The sequence below is a fragment of the Penicillium psychrosexuale genome (genome assembly GCF_028828465.1).
Source record: "Penicillium psychrosexuale strain IBT 29551 chromosome Unknown utg000001l, whole genome shotgun sequence".
Taxonomy (NCBI): domain Eukaryota; kingdom Fungi; phylum Ascomycota; class Eurotiomycetes; order Eurotiales; family Aspergillaceae; genus Penicillium; species Penicillium psychrosexuale.
The window spans coordinates 2,619,306-2,639,292 of record NW_026643186.1 but is presented as its reverse complement, the minus strand read 5'-3'; the positions used below and the strand labels follow the sequence as shown (position 1 = coordinate 2,639,292).

Below are 19,987 nucleotides of genomic sequence, written 5' to 3'. Positions count from 1 at the left end.
GACGATGTCACCTCGCGGAGACACATCAATGCGATGGCCATCTTGACGACGAATAGTTGCAATTCTAGTATACCATGAAGGCAAGATGAGAGCTAGTTAACATCAGATCTGGTGATCATGATGCTATCTAAAGTGAGAGGTTAGACAGCCAAGAAGCCTCAGTGTACCTACAATATAAAACGAAAGCCTAGAGTCATGAGACACGCACCTGCCCCCCAAAGCCTGACATTTTGACCAGACAGACAGATACCTGTAATGTATATAGCATTGTACTTATCTCTCAGTTGCTCTCTAGTGCAAGTGTTAAGTGAGGTTATTACTTATTTGCAAGTTCTACAACGAAGACGATCCAAGCTGGCATCTACGCACGAAGGCCTAGACCCTGAAGCAATGGAGTCTTGGTCTGGTTACCAACATCGAGGCTGGATAGTCGACTAGTCCCTTTTCGGTAGCTCCTGCCATTCTCAATTGAAAGTGATCAATGGGCTCAATAGGCTCAATAGTCAGCCCTGGGGGACAATAGGTTGCTACTAGTCCCTTTCTGGGCTACTTTCTGGGCTACTAGTCCTTTTCTGGCAGTCGCCACTTCCTAAAACGTGAGTACAATGGGGGATACACGTGCCATTGTGCCCATTGTGTCCATCGTTCCTTCCCTTTTGGGCAGGCACCTTCCGTTTGAGCCCCCAGGGACCTCCCAGGATTTCCTATAAAGCCTCCCCTCCCCTCACTTTTCTCTTTCCTTCTTCTCTCTCTCTTCTCTCCCCAAGTTACCAACACACTTTCCAACAGCGCCCCCTGCGCTGTGACCTTTCTGCTTCCCCCGCGTCCTCGGCCTCGCCGGCCTTTATTTTTCAATTTTATTTTAAAAAAAGTAATTACTTCTATCTCAGACTCCTTCTGTTGACACAACTGCTAATCTTTTTGTCTTCCCTGTGCAGAAAAAAAATAATTTTCAACATGTTGATTCCCTTCTTGGGGATCTTCGTGGGCATGACTCTCTGGAGTCAGTGGTTCCCTATCCCGGGTTTCACTGTTCCAGGGCAGTCGTTCGTGCGGCGTCTGTCTGGTACGTTCCAGCTGACGATGGAATCTTGGGCCTTCTGTGACGTGGTGAACGCTGTCGCCTCCGAGTGCGGACACGCTTCCCGGCGCGAGCATCCTGAATGGGAGTCGCGCTCTCACGTTGGCCATGGGTATTCAAACTCGACGGACATGGTTCTTTTCCTTGGTACGGATATCAGCGTCCGGCGTGAGCTGGTCGATGATATGCCGTCCTGGTTTCCAACCCCGTTCCTGGTACCCATCCCGGTTTCCTCTTGGTCAAGCGACGGAGTGACATCTTCTGATCCCAAGGAGTTTGTCGACATCCACTCGCCTAGGTCCAAGCCCGGGCAAGGTTTCATCGCCACGTTGTTGTTTATCGCTATATGGTGCTTCGTCCAAATCCCCTGGGCTTTGATTGCTTACTCACGGCAATTGTTCTCCGGTCTTGAAACCTTGATTGAGTGGACTCTGAAGGTTCTCGAGGGCCAACCGCAGATTGCACGTGTGCAATTTGTGGCCGAGGATGATTCATCTTCCTTTGACAGGGAGATGGATCGTCTGCTCGCGGGCCCGACGGAAACGGATGAGGAAATTCTTGCTTGGGTCATGGCTGCAGACAGTTGTCCCGAGTCTGTGTCTCATGTGTCGGTTCTCTCTCTGTTTGCCGGTATCTGGGTCCACCGGATCACCAAAGGCCTGGGAGATGAGCCGTCACTGGACCCGGAATCGGCCTGCGATTCCATTATACCGGTTAACACTACGGATGACGCTCGCACGAACTTGGTTTCTCGGCACCCTTGGAACTCGAGTGATATCTACGCCTCCGACCAGTCCGATTCTGAGGCTCCGGCTGCGGAATCGACTGGAAACGGTGCGGAAGATGAGCGTCCTGTTTCCACCCCGCGGTACTACAGGAGGAAATGCCGTCCGTCGCAAGCAAAGAGACGTCGCGATGCAAAGAAAGCACAACAGGAAAAGAAGGAACTAAAACATTCCAATGTTTTAGCCTCTTACGCTTCCAGTGCTTCTCTTGCGATGTCTTCGAGCTCGACGCCTTTGTCGGCTGTGGCTCCGGTCTTCGTTCCTGGCCGTCTGGAGGAGCAGGGTGATCCGCAGAGTGGTCCTCTCTCTCCAACCCCCTTGTTCGCGAATGTGGGCATTGATACTCCTACGGACTGTGGTACGACTTCGCCCAATGACGCCCTTCCCCAGCAGTCCCGCCACCGTCGCCGTCGACAGCGTCCTGCCTAGACGCTTCGGTGAAGTTGGGACATGTACCAGCAGCAAAAGTGTCTGAGTGGGACACCTCGAAGGAACTCCTCTCTTCGGAGGGTTGTTTAGGTCCTTCTTGGCTGTCCTGCAGCGCTTTTGTTTGCTGGTACAATGCTGTGTTGGGGCCGCGTTGAGCGTCCTCAGAAGCTTTTCGTATGGTGTTTGGGTTGGAGATTGAGTTGACTGACCAATATGCAAGGAAAAAAAAAAAAAAAAACCAAAAAAACCAAAAAAAGAGACAGTGAGAAAAAAATGATGACAATCAGCAAAAAAAAGATCTGCTCTCACCTCACTCTCACTTCATTTCTCACCTTCACTTAAGGTGAGAGATCTCTCTTGCGACACGTCGCTTTTGGGATTTGTCCATTCTATTTCTGTTCTTCGGCCCTCGACCACGGCCACCCTTACAAAATATTCCTTCGCTGTGCCTCATTCTCCAATTGAGGCTCAGTCCAAGGGCACGACCATTACATCGAAGAACAGAAGTCGCATCGGTCAATCCTTATCCACGGCGAGCCGACTGCATCCTTAGTCGACCATCTTACCCTCTTCAAGTTTATCATCATCTTCTCTCCAGTGTCGTTCGCCCTCGGCTGCATCAACAATCAAACGGACTCTCGTACGATCGGGCTGTTCATGACCTTCTGGAGAGATGCTCGATTAAAAACACATCTTGATCGTCTTTCGCATGCCTTCAAATCCAATCCTGTTGGGTTCACATCGACTATCTGTGAACACTATTCCATGTACTACATTCCTCGCCACAGCCTCTTGGTAACGAGGTCTTGGCTGAGTTCGTTCCTTCATTCTTTTGCAGGACAACAATCACCGAACCTGCCTTTCCATACTCCAACCACTTGACCCCACGGTCATTCATGTGCATCCATCATTCAACCGACATGAAAACAGTCGGTTTTCCCAAACGGATCAGTCTTTGATTACCTGGGAAAGGAAAGACTTCCACTGAGCTTACGGGACGGCTTCAGTTGGAAAATTGGGAGAAAACTAAACAATTTGATCTCAACTTACCATAACCACACCACCTGCCGGTCAACTCAGGTTGAGCGGTTCTTCGCCGGGCTATGGGACAAGCCTTGGCTGGATCAAGAACGCCATGACCATCTATCGGACCGTTGATTTCCAGCATGCTTCTACGCCAATCCAACAAAATCAAGAGAGGATCATTCACTCAATTCCGATTCAATTACCTTTGTTTTTTCTCTCCGCGGGCCTTGAAACAGGTCTCTGGACGAGCCTCTTGACGTCCATCATCAATTTTGCTCGATACGTTTCCTTCAGACCTTGGAATAGGTCTCCTGGACAGACATTCCGACAACCTTCGGGACCACCTTCATCCTCCTCGGGCATCCAAGAAAAGAAGCCCTTGAGTAGGAACCTACAAAAACAACTATCATTTCGAAGAAAGAAGAAAATCCTGGTATTATATGGTCGTCCCCACTTTGTATTTCCATTTACTGACTGTTAGCTTTTCCAGGGTCCGTGACTCCTTCCATCGATTCATCAGTGCTCCCAGCGTTTCCTTTCTTACCGGTTAAACTCCGGCTTTGGTGTATGGTCTACGGATCATGATGGGATATGAAACATGGGACATGGTACAAGGGGATATTAAAACTGGGATGAGCATGCGCGTTGTGTGGGTTCCTTGTGTTTTGTTTGTACAGATCTTTTCTTGTTGTTTCAGTGATACCCCACAAAGCATAGCCTTTTTGTTGTTGATTTTTGATTGTCTTTTCTTCACCTCGGTCAACTCAATAATATTGTTCCGTTGTGATTATTCTTGATCTTGTAGTCCTGTTCAAAAGCAGCTGTGCTCTAATGGTGGTAGATCTTAAGAGGGAAAGGAAACATGCAGTTGAAGCTGGCAGGATCGACTCAGCACAGGCTTTTCTCTAAAGACCCTTTTTGTATAGAGGAATGATCTACTGATACTATGGCGATGGCTTTTTCGAGTGGCGAAAGGGCTAACGGCAGAAATAATTATCTTCAATATGTAAATTGTCTTAAAAGAATTCAGCACTACAGCCAGACAAAGCTACTATTAGATGTTAACAAAATGGCAAAGCCGATTGCTGATGGGGAGACAGTCAGGCCGCCAGCTAAAGATTATACTGACAACATCGACAAAGTGGGATCGGGTTCCGACCACCTTGACTAACAGCATCAATGCTTGTTGTCCTCACAGCATTAACAAGAGACTGGAGATCTGCAAGAACCATTCTCGTCATGCAAGCGAGGCTCGGACCCAGTGCTGTCTGATTCCTCATGGAAAAACTAATATGGTCCAACCGGCGTCTGTGGCTCTAAACCCCCTACGCAAACGATAGGATTGGAGCAATCACACCGAACGAGGAGAACTTAACCGAGTTTATCAATTTATCCCTCCTGGTTGACCGAGCAGATCTCATGGCATTCAAAGTGTAGTACAGGCGTCACTTTTCACACCCCTCCAGTCACCCCGATGCGGCAATTAGCCCAGATTTGGCACAAGGAAACCGAGGGAAATATTGCAACATGCATACGAGAAGTTCCACCAACGGACTGCAGCGATGATTCACTTACATTTGGGTGAGGTCCTGGCATGGTCATTCCAAGGTCGGGCTGCAAGAGGAAATCACCTTCTACGTCGACTTCGGAGCAGGGATTTGGGAGCGAACGAATCAGCGGTTGACCTCGGATGAGAGGGAGATGGTAAGATATGACTATTATGCTGGAAACAAATATTTGTTTTAATAATTTGACAGTTATTCTAGACGGAAAATTGGATATATGGTAAAACAGGCTACATGACAGTGCACTTCCCCCTTCGCTTACGGCTCCGCTCCTTAATTGTGTTATCGTTCCAGTCCTGAATTCGCCGGCGCCATTCCTCGTTCGTTGGTGGCGGTAAGCTAGAGGGTTCGGTTGAAACTCGCCTGTGGAAAGACCGTTGCCTCTCAGGTACGTCATGCTCGTCATCTGCTGCAGTGCCCTGCCCGTCTTCATATGGCTGTGGGATATGGAGAAGGTTTGGCGACGATACAGAGTATGGAAAGTAGGCATCGCCAAGTGCATCGCCCAGTGCCGAGGACCTCAAGTAGGGAAGAGGCATGTTGCTCTCTTGTAGGAGTGGTTCGGACGGATACACAGCAAACGTAGGCGTGGTAGGTTGGATCACTATAGGTGGATTTAAGGCAGATCCAGGCTGTTGTGGTGCGAAGTTGTTTGTGAAAGAATCTTGGGGGATTAATTGATCTGGGTTGAAGTCTCTGCCGATGGAACTTCCCCTGCGCCTGGCGCCAGTCATACCGCCGAGCCCCTGTAGATTGACAGATTGTGGACGTGGGCGGGTCGGTTGCTGCGCGACACGAGCGATTTCTTCTCTTTCAGGCTGGGGGACAGAATCGACAACATTGACTGGGGAAAGAGGCGTTCTCGGTAGACCATCTGGCAATGGATCCGCTGTGTAGGGGGGAGGAGGTGGCACCCAATTATCGGCGTCACTCTCATGGGGAATCTGTCGAGGGGCGTGGGAATTACGATATCGAGGGTCATATCGCCCACGGGTTGATGCAGCCACAGTGGCAGCTCGATGGAGAACTTCGCTGGAACGAGGCTGCGTATTGTCATATGGAAGGTCGATTATATCGCCGGGAGAAGTCTCGCTTGGCGAGGTAGGAATTGCGAGACTGTTGCGGCGGAAATGAAGTGGCAGAGCTCGGGATTCTCGAGTAGTCGCTGAATGGCCAAGATCCGCGAATGTTGTAGCAGTATCGCCACGATGTAGTCGTGTTCGCCTTCTTTCAAGCTCAACTTCCGTGGCCAAAGAGGAGTCCGGCTCCATTAGAATCTTGGGTGCCGTTTCTCCAACTTCGATGTCAAGCTCAGTCGTTTCACCATTCATGGTAGAGCGCTCAAAATCAAGGAGGAGGATTCGACCACCATCAACTGGAATATCTTCTCGGCCAAGGTTCTGTGGTCGTACACCACCAGGCGCTACCGCGACTAGTCTCCGGCGGCATTTTGAATCCGAACGTACCCAATGAGCGGATGTGATCCCGTGCATGTCACTCACCCGCCGCCCCCGTATCAAGATCTTAGGTTGTTGAACGATCTTCTGAAGCTGTGCTAGATTGTCGCGAGGCGCGCAACCTCCATAATGATGACCACCACCAACCTGGGTACCAGTGATTCCACTAGCACCCAAGCCAGGCATCCCATATATCCACAGTTCTGAATCTTGGAACCCCAAAGCTGAAAGTTCTCCAGTTTCATCTGTGGCGGGTCTCATGCTTGGCTGCATTTCCCGAGACTCATCTGCGAGGAATGGACTGGCGAAATAAACGATTCCGGCATTCTTGTTTAATTGGATTGCTCTGAACGCCCCCAATTGTTTGTCATATCCCATCACCCAGTGATCATCGGCTTCCTCATGACCAGCAATAAGGGAGACGTGAGTGATAGGGCAACCGATTGTCTCAGGGAAGAGAATTTGTGTTGTCCACATTCGCATCTCGAGTTCTTCGGGTGAGGCATCCGTTCCAGTCTCGGTATAAAACGGAGGAGTGATGGTGACGATACCTTCAGCCGTAAAGCCAAGAAGCATCGACCCGTCAGGCGAAAATGAAAGTGCATCGACACGGTGACAACGCACCGCCCGACGGTCGGTCGACAAAGCCTCTTCAGCCACAGCGTATACCTCAATACTATCCTCAAAGGCTAAGGCTAGCACACTACCTGATGGAGAGAATTTAATATATCTTGGAGCATCATCCAGAGTGATAACTCGAATGTGCTTGGCTTCATCGTCAGAGAGCTTGTAGATATGAACTCGATGCGTGGAGGACAAAACGGCAATGAGAGAGCCATCATCACGGATTGCGGCTCTTAGGGGCCGCCTTCGAGTTATAAGTTCATGTTTGACGGCGACTGGGTCGGTGGCCACGTCTAGTATGACAATGCGAGAAGAGCTGATGCAGAGCACCATTTGACCATTTCCTGAAAATGAGAATCGAAAAACTTCACCCTGTGGGAAGGCCATCGACGAGCTCATAGAACTTGAAATTAATCGCAGGAGAGTTTGCCGAGGCCGTAAAAATGCATCAAACGCGTTCTGCCTGACCTGCTTAACAAATTGGCGCTTGAGTTTAGTCAGGTTTTCTGCCTCAGAAATGACCCCGCGAGCCCAGGAAAATGATGAACAGCGAGACAATTGATAGGCATACAATGCCGCGGAATCGGACGCATGTTTCCATCTTCGGTTTAGCAGAGATAGTGATGCAAATGTATTGGCATCGGACGCATACAGGATACTATTGACTTAGTCAGAATTGCAGTCAATGACTGACCGTAAGGCCACATGTCGGACGAACACAAGGTTGCGACTACCTGGTGAGATAGAAACTTACTGCTCAATCACGTTAAGTGGTAGCCGGTCAAAGCATGTCTTTAGGCCGGGCGATACAGAAGAGCCCGCTTGATGGACGAAAGAGTCCTGGAAAGGGGAGGTATCCACCATGATGACCGCTCTCGACCTACATACAACAGATCAAGCACGCCGCGGACATTGTTGAGAATAATATGACCTTGTGGCTGTGCAGTTTCTTGCCCCATAAGGCATGCGGGACACCAATGTCAATGAAACATCTCATGTCGATCGCCTGCATTATTGTCTACGCACGCCAAGTCCAAAGATAAAAATAGAAAGCGCCTAAGGCAGAAAATCATTATGTCAGCGATTTCACGTGGCATGAGTCAGCATTCCCCACATGGATCCATGGATGCCCGCAGTTCAATTTTTGATAAGAAAATGAGATCGCCGGATTCTGATATCTGGGGAGACCTCCTTTGCACAATATGATGTGCATGTAGCCTCAACATCTCGTGTACGGTTTCCAGCCAATTTGGAGCTCCCAATTCCGACCCGGTCTTCTCCCTACCTTGCAGGCCTCGTGCTCATACCCCTCACTTTGTCCAACCGCCAATCGGCCGACTCCGAGAACACCCCGACCAAAATCTCCAAATCACCATCTTCGCTTTCCCCGTATTATCCCTCGGCATAACTGCCTCATACTTGGGTGCACATCATGTCGCCTGCACCAGTCCAAGTCAATTCCTCGTCCAAACTTCCATCTCCCGGATTCAATGCCGGCGCCCGACCGTACCGTTCCCATAAGGTCCGCGCCTGTGACTTGTGTCGCAAGCGCAAGTCTCGATGTACCGTCGATATCCCCGGTCAATCCTGTCTTCTATGTCGCGTTCAAGGTGCCGACTGTCACTATCAAGAGGAAGCCAACGCGGATGCTTCGGTTTTGAGTGGCGCGGACCGGAAATCCTGGCCGGGGCCTCCATCGTTGGAGGCCATGCCGGGACACAAGCGTAAACGTAGTTCAGATGAACTCACCCATATGGGCCAAAATATCCCGCCCCGGCAGCCGATAAATGGGCCGAGCCCCCATGGAACGACTTCGTCGGGTGGTCGTCGAGAAAGTGATCTGCGGCGGAAAGATATGGATGATCCTCAGAATGAGTCAGTTCTCATTGTTGGCCCTATGGTCGCCGAGGATGCCCAAGTCATTGAAAAACATATGCCCCCAGAGCGGTCGAGTCAATCGGAAGAGCCCAACAGCCACCCGTATAATATCTACTCTAGCGACCCACGGAAACCAGTCCTTTACACCACAATCTCGCGGCGAAGGAAAGGTATGCGGAAGGGAACGCCTCCTGGTGAGAACCAGAAGGAGGTACTCGAACAAATACTCGGGCCCTTCAAACACGACCTAGTGAGACTGTATGTTGACCATTGGCCTTTCCCTCCGTTTTTTACTCTACTGATATTTCTCCCTCTAGCTTCATTGATCGTTTTAACGTTTCTTTTCCAATCTTCGACGGGGAATCTTTCTGGGAATCATTTATCGCCGATGACCTGCACGACCCACCAGCTGCACTAGTGTGTCAAGTCTATTCCATGTCCCTCGTATATTGGAAACACACCCAAAAGCTTGCGTGTCATCCGAAGCCAGATGTACGATATGCGATCAACATGACTGTCGCCGCGTTGCATGAGGAATTCTCAGCACCCGGATTGGACACAATCAGCGCGGCGCTTATTGACCTAACAGGACGACCCATTTTCTCTATGACTGGCAACGCCGTCAGCTGTGGCCGCATGTTATCTTTGGCAAATTGCCTTGGCTTGAACCGTGATCCTAGCAATTGGAAGCTCTCACAAGCAGAAAAAAACCAGCGGATTCGCCTGTGGTGGGGGGTTGTGATTCACGATCGTTGGTAAGCTCGTTCGGTTTTTCTTTTGGCTTGCAACAAACCTGACAATAAATAGGGGAAGCTTTGGTCATGGTGTCCCACCCCAGATTTCCAAAAATCAATATGACGTGCCTCTACCCACCGTAGAGGTATTAGTCCCATCAAACCTCCGCGCTACAGAGCGTGTGAGAGCAGCACACTGTCACATCTACCTATGCCGGTTGACCGAAACTTTAGGCGAGCTGTTGCCACTGGTCTATGGGTTGCAACACAAACCTGCACGCGAGACATCCAAGAAGCTTAGACAAATACGAACAGATTTAGATATATGGGAAGACTCACTACCGGACTGGTTGAGAGGACCCACAATCCATACCGGAGAACGGATCTATGGAGCGAGCAGCTTGCAACTGGCTTTCTTAGCCGTCAAAATGCTTGTCAGCCGAGTTGAACTAAATGTAAGCCGGAGGAGCGGGAAATTTGAAAGGATGATTTCTAACAACCTCGCAGGAAGTCAACAACTCCGAAACGGAAAACACCGAGGCACGTCGCTATTTCCAAACGGAATGTAGAAGGTCTGCAGAGGAGATTGTTGGATTCATAACGTCTTTGCGAAAAGATAATTTCACTGAGTTCTGGCTACCCTGTAAGTTGAAGCATTCTTTCTATATATTGCTTTTTGTTTCTAATTTTCTTGACAGATAGCGCTTTTCATCTCACGTCAACGGCGACATTGCTAGTTCGTTGTGCATTCGAGACCACCGATAGCGATGTTGCACGATCCTGTCTTTCCAACGTCGAAACCCTGCGCTCAGTCTTGCGTCGTGTGCGGGAAGAAGAAGACTGGGATGTAGCAGACATGTGTCTAGACCACTGCGAACGCATTATGCACCGACTTCCCGGAACTGGTGCCACAATGGACCAGGCATTCACAGCCACGATGGCAGACAGCGGGCTAGTCAACCCGGCCGCAATATCGCTGCCAGAAACCCAAACAAATAACGATATCGTTGACGACATGATGTCGATATCGAATACTTTTGGAACGATGGACGGTTTCCCCTTTGATATGACAGGAATATGGGATGTCTCCGTCTTCCAAGATGTGAACCTGACATGATCAAAAAAGCTCATTGAACATATATTTCTAGATTCCTATTTCAACAATATACCCTGGGATCCAAAGCCCAACGACCTCGATATCAGTCCAAATCTCAGTCTTTCTCATATTAAAATTTCTGACTAAAATTTTGTACAAAAATCCAAAACCCCAAACCCTACCTATTTTACACTAGTTCATTAAACAGACCCCTGATGATCTGCTAGAGGAGAAAAGTAATTGGCTTGCGCCGATTACTCATTCTTGGAGCCAGCACCAAATATGCCGGTGAAAGAGCCCTTCATGCTCTGCATCTGCTCCTGGCGGGCCTTCTCCTCCTCGGCTGCCATCTCAGCGAGCCACTTCTCGCCGTTCTGACGGATCTCTGACTCGATCATTTCGTAGTTCTTTTGACCACGCTCGCGGATCTGATCCCAGAGCATCTTACCCTGCGCCAGACCCTCGGAGGGTGTCTGTTCGCCATTCATGGTGACAGAAGACTTCAAGCCAAGTGCAGCAGCAAAGTTGCCCAGACCACGCGAGGGCCTCTTCTTCTGCTCCTCGGCAAGATCCTTCTCAAAGCGCTCACGCATCGCCTTCTCACGCTTGGCAAACTCAATGGGGATGGGAGTGCCATCAAACGACTTCAGCACGGTACGCACGTCTTCGACACCCATACCAGCAAGGTATTCCAGGAAGGGAATGAGGGCAACCAGCGTCTTATCTTTCGGGTCTCCAGTCCACTTGTCCAGAATAATGGCGTTCTCGGGCTGGTAGCGGGCGTGCTCCTCCTTAGTGTCGATGAGAATAACCTTGGAAAGGTCGCGGTTGAGGTATTGCAAATCCTATCAGACAATTAGCATTATATGACTGGGGGAAAAAAGAAGAATACATACCTTGATGTACTCTCCATCCTTGTATCGGGTCGCCTCCCGGAACAGGGGCCAGCGGATGATGCGGTAAGGGTCGAGTTTGCGTAGGACTTGGTCGGCCATCATACTAGGCACACTAGTGAACAGGACGAGCTCATAGTATTGGTTCAGGTAGCGGAGGAAGTAGTCGACACCAGGCCGCTTCGCAACCCGCCATCCGTGCTCACGGGTCCATTCGCTGTGAACAAGGAGATCCTCAAGACTGAGCACCAAGGTGTATGGCTGACGCATCTCGGCGTCCTCATCCGGAAGCAGCTTGGGGAAAGCAGGGTCCTTGTAATAGCTGGTGAGATCGCTAGTGCGGGCTTTGATACGGCTGTACCAAAGACCCGGGCTCCATCCCGAGGGAATCTCAGGGTGTTGCCGCTGCTCCTCTTCGGTTTCCCAGTTGCGACCCAGATAGCCCATACCAGCGACACCACCAAGCAACATGACTGCGTATACTATATTGGCCATACGGGCCTTGCGGCGGTCGATGGATGTCTCATATCCGCCTTTGGGGATGTCACCACCTCCTCTGCCTTCCGCGCCATAATCTTCTGACTGGGTAGGGTCTTCTGTGAGATTCAATGGTCCCTTCTTCATCCGCCCTTCCAATTCTGCGGCCAGCGTCGATGGAATACCTTGCGTCAGATCGGGAAGAGGCGTCTGTGGGGGTTGTTCGACCTAGAAAGACAACGTCAGAGGGATTCCTTTCAATGGAAAGTTGAAAGAAGCCTCACAGGTTCAGAAGATTGTGTAGGTTCAGCTTTTGTATCAAACTCGGGTTGCTCTGCATCGAACTCTTTCGGGGCTTCTTTCGGAGCTGCTTTGAAAGTCTTCGATTTCGGTTTGGTCGACTTCGCCCTTAGCTGGATACCCGGGGAAAGCTTGTAGGCAGCGTACAACGAAGGCCGCGCCGACAGGGTTGATGCCCGAACGGCAGATGCGAAGGCATTTGGCCTCGTTAGAGGCAAGACTGCACGACTAAGCATTGTGTATTGGGTTGAAACAAATATGTTCTGAATGATGGGATAAACCACGGTCTCCCGTTAAAAGTCGGCGCGATTCGGTACGGCGGTGGACCCGAACCATCCGTGCAGGTTGTTTATATATCGACATCCTCGGCCATCGAGTCTTCTTTTTTTTTCTTTTCTTCTTCAGAAAGTTCACCCAGACATTAATTTGACCTATCAAGCAACTTCTCTCTGCATGCCGGGTTGTATTAGCTGGGGAGACCAACGAAGACCTTCTTCATTCCCACTACCAAGAGCGCAGCAAAGGATTTTCCCGTGAAGCTGCGCTCCGATCGTGGGACACAAATCTTTTTAGTTTTCTTCTTCTCTTCCTACCTGTTTACCAGAAATATGATCTTCCTGTCCAAATCTAGACTCGCCTGTATCCCATAAATTTCATCTACATACCTTTCAATCATGGGGTTCAAAAAGAACATGCTCCGTTTTGAGGAGCAACTTTCCGACGCCGAATCCGAAACAGACGCTGAACCTCCGATCTTACTGCAATTTCCCTTCCTCCATCTACCGTCTGAGATTCGCCTGCGCATTTATCATTTTGTCCTATTCACGCCGACTCGAAAGAGTGCATTGAAACGCACTGGTGGCAATGTTGGGTCTTCGGCGAAGAAGAGCAAACCTCTAGCGCCGTTCTCACACCGCATCGCCCTGTTCCTTGTCTCGAGACAAATTCACGACGAAGCCACTCACTACTTCTATTCAACCCAGACATTCCGTGTGTTTCCCATCCAGGATTTCTTGCGCATGCCCACGGTCCGGGCTTTGCCTCAACGCCACCGCTCTTCGATCACCACAATCGAATTTATTGTGGGATCAAGCTGGACTGCACCCCCGAAGTCATGGGTTGTAAACCAAGGCTTGGGCTTGCACGACATGGAGCTTGTGCGCACGTTGAAAGTGTTTGTGCAGTGTGACCCTTCACACCCTGTGTTCGAGGGCTTTCGTATCTCCAAGGATTACTATACCAACTTCTGTGGCAAATTGTTACATCAAATTTTGGAACGGCTGCCGGGTCTAGTTCAGGTTGAGTTCGATGCCTGGCCCTCTGTAGAAAAGAATGGACCTTTGATGACTCGCTTGCTTACGGAAACCCGAGATGCTCAGAAAAAGGTCCTTTGGGGTCCTGATAGAGGCTGGACCGACACCCAATACGACACCCAATACGACACTCAATACGACACTCACGAGAAACATGAGCACAATGACGTTGATGCTGCCTTTGATGGCCTACGGGCCTACTCCCCTGGTGTTCTCGAAGCCTTGAGCAACTCGCTTCAGACAGTCAAGTTGGAGTCATGATAGTCCATTAGTCGGTGGATATTATTCATACTGTTACGATTTATATATATTGCGCGCCGCATAGATCCCATGAAATAGAATTATAGGCACGCACTTACTTCCAACAATAGGCCAAACGCCATTCTTGTTGACAATGAATTTCTTATTATTATGTGAAAATTCGAGTAGATTTCATTCATCTGTTGGTCTGGTTTGGTAACATAAAGCCCAACCAATCAGAAATAATTAATGCGGTTTGATTGGCACCCTTTTCTGACTCTTTAGAGATCTTCATCAACTTCCATGGCAGCACCGTTCGTGTCTTCCTTGAATGACTGCCGTGCCACCGAAGCTTCCTTGTCAATCATCTGCCGCGAGACGGCAACAATGTTATCCTCAATCAACTTTTGGCTTACGTCCTCGATGTCTGCAAAGCGTCAGTCTATGTTTTTGGGGGATCTTGGAAAAAACATACGCTTCTTGGGATCAAGCTTGCCAACGTATCTCGTCTTCAGCTGATCCTTGCTCAGCTCCGTCTCTTCTTTGATCCGCTTCTCGTAGCCCTCCGCAAGGAGAACAAGCTGCTTCATGCGCTCCACGTTGTGCTGACCCTCATCGTGGAAGTCACTCATCTCCAAGGCCTCGGTCCATACATGCTTGTGAAGGTTCATCAACATGTTCTCTTCCAATCCTGTCTTACGGTAATCAATTGCAATGCTGTAATAGTGACGGTTGAGACCATGGATCAGAGCCTGGATCGAAGGCTTGTTGAGGTGGCCCAAGTTTGATGTAGTCTGGCGGGGCTCTTGACCCATCACCACTGTCTGAGGTTGGATGAGACGGAAGGCGTCAATGACGACCTTGCCCTTCACTGACTGGATAGGATCGACGACAACGGCAACCGCACGCGGTGTGAGCTGCTCAAAGGATTGCTGAGTGTTGATATCGACTGAGGAGAGCCAGCAGCCGAAACCGGGATGCGAGTGGTACCAGCCAACAACAGTTTCTGGTCTGTACGAAATCATCAGCATGGGGGATTCCCCTATTATATACCAGCCATTAGGCTTACCGTCCCGTCTGTCGCAGCATTTCCATCATTCTAGTTTGGAACACGGGGTCCACTGCTTCAACACTGACTCCAGTACCGCTCTGAGGCATAGCAAAGACGTCCACTACCCGAACTGTGTATTCATCAACGAACTCGCCCAGCATCAGGCCCATGACCTCCATCGGGACACCCGCGCGGCCATGTCGTAGCATCTTCAGCAGAGCCAAGGAGGAGATGTGGACGGTTTCTGAGTTATCTATCAGGTTTGGAGTATCCTAAACAACGGTTCTCATTAGTCAATGTAGAGAAACGTGGTGAAGCTAGGCTAGGACGTTGCCATTAATGCCTTCCAACAAGGAGATTAGTCTTATCCAACTTACACCACCAGGGGCAGCGCCTCCCATCCCCATGCCTTGAGCGGCCTGGAGCATCCGGTTAAGGCGATCCATAGTTAAGAGATATCCGACAAGACTTGATGAAACGAGAGTAGAGAGGACGAAGCTATCGCTATTTGGAAGCTCCGGAGCAAATCGATTTGTCTCTAGTAGCTTGGTATTTCCGAAAGAGCGTTCAAAGAAAGATACAAATTAGCGAAAATCCCCGACAGATGTGATTTTAGCGAGAAGATAACAAGGTTGTCGAAGACGTGTTAAGTGATGATGAGCAAAGCCGTGGGAGCTTTGCCTGACGAAGGCGGTGTGTGGTTCGGTCGGCTTCCGCTCCTTCGCGGGCGAATCTCTCTCCTCAATCTATTCTTCAATAGCGTGAACAATGACATTGGCTTGCTATTGTGATTAAATTCTGCTACCTAATCTTCGCATTGCGGGATCTGGTGACAATAGGTGCCATCGCTGCCTATTCAACCTCTTGGGTGCATATCTGCATTGCGCCTGCAATTTCGCTACTTCATTCCCCGGATCTCACTTACACTTCTTGAACTTCACTTCTTTTTCCACTCTCTTTTCCGCTCTCAACCTAGTGAATCATCAGCGCTCTCTGCAATATGGCTTTGGAACCTATCTCTGATAGGCTTCTCGGGTCTAAAAATAAGAAAGTCGCTTACTTCTACGACTCCGATGTGGGCAACTATGCCTATGTCTCCGGCCACCCCATGAAGCCCCATCGCATACGCATGACACACAGCTTGGTGATGAACTATGGCCTCTATAAGAAAATGGAGATCTACGTGAGCATTCTTCAATCTTTATTTCTGTTTGACCCTTGCACTAATAAATCAGCGTGCGAAACCTGCCTCCAAGTACGAGATGACCCAGTTCCACACCGACGAATATATCGACTTCCTGTCCAAGGTCACACCGGACAATATGGACCACTTCGTGAAGGAACAGAGCCGTTACAATGTAGGAGACGATTGCCCCGTGTTTGACGGTCTCTTTGAGTTCTGTGGAATTAGCGCCGGAGGCAGCATGGAAGGTGCTGCGCGACTGAACCGCAACAAATGCGATGTGGCCGTCAACTGGGCTGGTGGTCTTCACCACGCCAAGAAGAGCGAAGCGAGTGGCTTCTGCTATGTCAATGGTATAATGCCTTAGTCTCCAAACATCTGTCTCAGAAGCTAACATCTATGTAGATATCGTGCTTGGAATTCTGGAGCTTCTGCGCTTCAAACAGCGAGTCCTTTACGTCGATATTGATGTCCACCACGGTGATGGTGTAGAAGAGGCCTTCTACACGACTGATCGCGTCATGACCTGTTCTTTCCACAAGTACGGCGAGTACTTCCCTGGTACTGGTGAGCTTCGCGACATCGGTGTCGGGCAGGGCAAAAACTACGCAGTCAACTTTCCTCTCCGGGATGGCATCACTGATGTCACATATAAGAGCATCTTTGAGCCTGTCATTAAGAGCGTGATGGAGTGGTACCGTCCTGAGGCCGTGGTCCTTCAGTGCGGTGGTGACAGTCTATCTGGCGATCGCTTGGGCTGCTTCAACCTGAGTATGCGAGGACATGCCAACTGTGTCAACTTCGTCAAGAGTTTCGATCTGCCAACCTTGGTTGTTGGCGGTGGTGGCTACACCATGCGCAACGTTGCACGAACATGGGCTTATGAGACCGGTATCCTTGTCGGACAGCCCCTGGGATCGGAGCTGCCATACAATGACTACTATGAGGTAAGTTTATTATGTCTTCCAGATCAAATAACACTTACTAATTGCATTAGTACTTCGCTCCTGATTATCAGCTCGATGTCCGCCCCTCCAACATGGACAACGCCAACACCAGAGAATACCTGGACAAGATTTGCAATCAGGTTGTTGAAAACCTAAAGCGCACGGCATTTGCTCCTTCAGTACAAATGACAGATGTACCGCGTAACCCTCTCGTGGGTGGCATAGACGACGAGGCTGATGACGTTATGGATGACCTCGATGAGGATGAGAACAAAGACAAGCGGTTCACACAACGACGATTCGACCAGCGCACAGAAAAGACTGGCGAGCTCAGTGACAGCGAGGACGAAGACGAGAACGCTGCCAACGGTATCCGTCGCCAACCAGGCGTCATGCGGCGTCGCAATCAAGTCAACTACCGAAATCTCGAGCCGGACTCTGGGCTGGATAGTGGCATGGCAACCCCGCAAGATGGCTCATCTACGGTTGATGTAGAAATGGATTTCGGCCTTGATACTAAGATGGCCAATGCCCCGCGCACTGAACCCGAGGCGCCTTCTGCCGCCTTAGAAGCTTCGCACGCTGATGAAACCCCCATGACCGATGCTGATAACATGGCTATGGAAAGTGAGGAACATGAAGCCTCTACTACCTCTCAACACCAGTCTCCTCCCCCTCATGATGAAGATACTACCATGGAGGACGCTTCTGCTGCCCCTGAAGCTACTACATCAGAACAAGCTCCGGCTCAAGCGTCAGTTATTGAGGAGAAATCAGTGACCGAGGGCTCCACTGCCTCCCCTGTGCGGGCCCAGTCCCCTACGAAAGAGGCTACCGACTCTACCCTTGAGAGGACTGCGGAAGCTTCTGCTCCTACTGCGGACACCGAGGCAACGGCCACCAAGGAAGAGAGCTTGGAACACAAGACAGAACCCAAGAAAGAGGAGTAATCAGCTGTGATGCAAAGACGACAATATCGGATCTGGCGCAACGGACAATGGCAGAAAGGTGTTATCGGTTTAACAGCGTGCTCGAATCTTGCTTGACACTGGGAAGGCATTACTCGTGGCAGACTCACATCGAGGTTTAACCTTGAAATATTTCAGGGGATGGCGGGTTGCTTTTATGGACTTTCAATGAATCATCTCATATTTTATCTTCGTCCCTGTGCTATCTGCTTTTCCTTTCACCTTTTTTTTTTTTGCAAATGTATTATTCAGTGAAATGCAATCTTTTCAAAACGTCACAACATCTGAACCCTAGAAGTATAGAGTTTATGCCTCAGGCATTAACATTTGGCACTATCCCAGATCGGGTTAGTATTAGGGCAAAGCTGATGGGTCTGAGCAGCCAATCACCTTCCAATGCCAAGATTTTACGCACTTTGCCCACTAAGCGAGAAAGCACACCTCCGGTTTAGATCCTCGACGTTCGACCTCTTGTCGCCAACCTTTTTCACCAACTTCCCCCGTGATCATCAGCCATCATGTCTAAGAGAGGGTGAGTCTTCCAGCGATTCCCTACGTGGTCCCATTCGATTCCGAACCGATACAGAATAATTTTGCAAGCGACAAGCAACACAACACCTTCGTGTCGAGAGGATCGAATGGGGCTCGGATTGGGAAAAGAACGAATCGACAAAGAGGAAATTACTAACGATTAAACAGTCGTGGCGGTGCCGCCGGCAACAAGCTCAAGATGACTCTCGGTCTGCCTGTGTACGTCTACCAATTTCTTATCGTCTAGTCTGTTTCGAATGCGCCTTTCTTGCCCGCCGGATCCCACAGTACATTTTCAGTCGATCAAACGTCATCAGAAAAAACACGCGCCATGCAACAAACGAAAAAGATCGGCGGGAAGAAAGGAAAAGAAAATTGGATCTCCACTTTCAGCATTCGAAAACACGACGTCTTCAAGATCTAGAACAATTTACTAACGGGTCCATTTTCGTCAAACAGTGGCGCCGTGATGAACTGCTGCGACAACTCCGGTGCTCGCAACCTGTACATCATCTCCGTCAAGGGTATCGGTGCCCGCCTGAACCGTCTCCCCGCTGCCGGTGTCGGAGACATGGTCATGGCCACCGTCAAGAAGGGAAAGCCCGAGCTCCGCAAGAAGGTCATGCCCGCTGTGGTTGTCCGCCAGAGCAAGCCTTGGCGCCGCCCCGACGGTATCTTCCTGTACTTCGAGGACAACGCAGGAGTTATCGTCAACGCCAAGGGTGAGATGAAGGGTTCCGCTATCACCGGTCCCGTCGGAAAGGAAGCTGCTGAGCTCTGGCCCGTACGTTATACACTTCCACATGGGAAATGGATTCCTTTTCCATTCCCAAATGTTCCCATTCAAAAAGCTAACACTTCTTTTTCCAGCGTATTGCCTCCAACTCCGGTGTCGTTATGTAAAGAGAGAAAACCCGAATTTTAAAGAAAAAGAACGATACCAAACCTCAAATCTGCTTGGGACCTGGAATGCGGTGCATATGAGACCATAGGATTAAAATGGGAGCTGGACAGGTGGTGTCCATTTGACGAAATCCAACTGTTTTTATTTTAAAGCCGGTTCCATCCCCCATCTTCGTCTTTTCTCCCTCCCTTTGCTGGCGACTCTCGGATGTATTACTCTAAAATAATCACATCCTTTCGCAACGCCTTGCCCATTACCTCGAGGGCTGGCCTAGAGGCTCTAGGCGAGCTGTATGGGAGGGGACTTGGTCCTGGTTGTTTGTTCTTTGGCCGATATATGAACTCTGATATGACCACCAATGGCTTTACGTAGACCCTTCGTAGGTGCTTCATAGGCCTTCTGTAAACGGATCTATCTCTACTCGACTATACAACACAGTATAACTCCAGCAAGGGTCAACTCATACACTTCTATATCTGGTTGAGCGTATTATGATATATAGTCT

At 49.7% G+C, this 19,987-nt stretch overlaps 8 protein-coding genes across 8 annotated transcripts; 5 read left to right on the top strand and 3 right to left on the bottom strand.

The window, feature by feature from the left end:
- Nucleotides 1-957: 957 nt before the first annotated feature.
- N7518_001026 (uncharacterized protein) lies at nucleotides 958-2,295 on the top strand (the record flags this gene model as incomplete). The annotated part of the gene is made up of 1 exon (XM_057181954.1): nucleotides 958-2,295. The coding sequence occupies one exon, from the start codon at nucleotides 958-960 to the stop codon at nucleotides 2,293-2,295; it is 1,338 nt and encodes a 445-aa protein (XP_057047304.1).
- A 2,821-nt stretch (nucleotides 2,296-5,116) lies between these two features.
- N7518_001025 (F-box domain protein) lies at nucleotides 5,117-7,831 on the bottom strand (the record flags this gene model as incomplete). The annotated part of the gene is made up of 2 exons (XM_057181953.1): nucleotides 5,117-7,625; nucleotides 7,722-7,831. 2 exons carry the CDS (start codon nucleotides 7,829-7,831, stop codon nucleotides 5,117-5,119), a joined length of 2,619 nt encoding a protein of 872 aa, XP_057047303.1.
- A 568-nt stretch (nucleotides 7,832-8,399) lies between these two features.
- N7518_001024 (putative C6 transcription factor) lies at nucleotides 8,400-10,696 on the top strand (the record flags this gene model as incomplete). The annotated part of the gene is made up of 5 exons (XM_057181952.1): nucleotides 8,400-9,103; nucleotides 9,163-9,600; nucleotides 9,653-10,034; nucleotides 10,087-10,222; nucleotides 10,278-10,696. The coding sequence occupies 5 exons, from the start codon at nucleotides 8,400-8,402 to the stop codon at nucleotides 10,694-10,696; spliced, it is 2,079 nt and encodes a 692-aa protein (XP_057047302.1).
- Nucleotides 10,697-10,929: 233 nt separating this feature from the next.
- On the bottom strand, nucleotides 10,930-12,581 carry N7518_001023 (protein translocase subunit TIM50; the record flags this gene model as incomplete). The annotated part of the gene is made up of 3 exons (XM_057181951.1): nucleotides 10,930-11,520; nucleotides 11,572-12,273; nucleotides 12,330-12,581. The coding sequence occupies 3 exons, from the start codon at nucleotides 12,579-12,581 to the stop codon at nucleotides 10,930-10,932; spliced, it is 1,545 nt and encodes a 514-aa protein (XP_057047301.1).
- A 438-nt stretch (nucleotides 12,582-13,019) lies between these two features.
- On the top strand, nucleotides 13,020-13,919 carry N7518_001022 (uncharacterized protein; the record flags this gene model as incomplete). The annotated part of the gene is made up of 1 exon (XM_057181950.1): nucleotides 13,020-13,919. The coding sequence occupies one exon, from the start codon at nucleotides 13,020-13,022 to the stop codon at nucleotides 13,917-13,919; it is 900 nt and encodes a 299-aa protein (XP_057047300.1).
- Nucleotides 13,920-14,179: 260 nt separating this feature from the next.
- N7518_001021 (proteasome regulatory particle lid subunit RPN11) lies at nucleotides 14,180-15,395 on the bottom strand (the record flags this gene model as incomplete). Its single annotated transcript, XM_057181949.1, has 4 exons — nucleotides 14,180-14,325; nucleotides 14,374-14,909; nucleotides 14,968-15,221; nucleotides 15,327-15,395. 4 exons carry the CDS (start codon nucleotides 15,393-15,395, stop codon nucleotides 14,180-14,182), a joined length of 1,005 nt encoding a protein of 334 aa, XP_057047299.1.
- A 554-nt stretch (nucleotides 15,396-15,949) lies between these two features.
- On the top strand, nucleotides 15,950-18,029 carry rpdA (histone deacetylase RPD3; the record flags this gene model as incomplete). Its single annotated transcript, XM_057181948.1, has 4 exons — nucleotides 15,950-16,132; nucleotides 16,185-16,485; nucleotides 16,538-17,079; nucleotides 17,130-18,029. 4 exons carry the CDS (start codon nucleotides 15,950-15,952, stop codon nucleotides 18,027-18,029), a joined length of 1,926 nt encoding a protein of 641 aa, XP_057047298.1.
- A 536-nt stretch (nucleotides 18,030-18,565) lies between these two features.
- N7518_001019 (60S ribosomal protein uL14) lies at nucleotides 18,566-19,481 on the top strand (the record flags this gene model as incomplete). Its single annotated transcript, XM_057181947.1, has 4 exons — nucleotides 18,566-18,579; nucleotides 18,747-18,797; nucleotides 19,038-19,362; nucleotides 19,449-19,481. 4 exons carry the CDS (start codon nucleotides 18,566-18,568, stop codon nucleotides 19,479-19,481), a joined length of 423 nt encoding a protein of 140 aa, XP_057047297.1.
- Nucleotides 19,482-19,987: the final 506 nt, after the last annotated feature.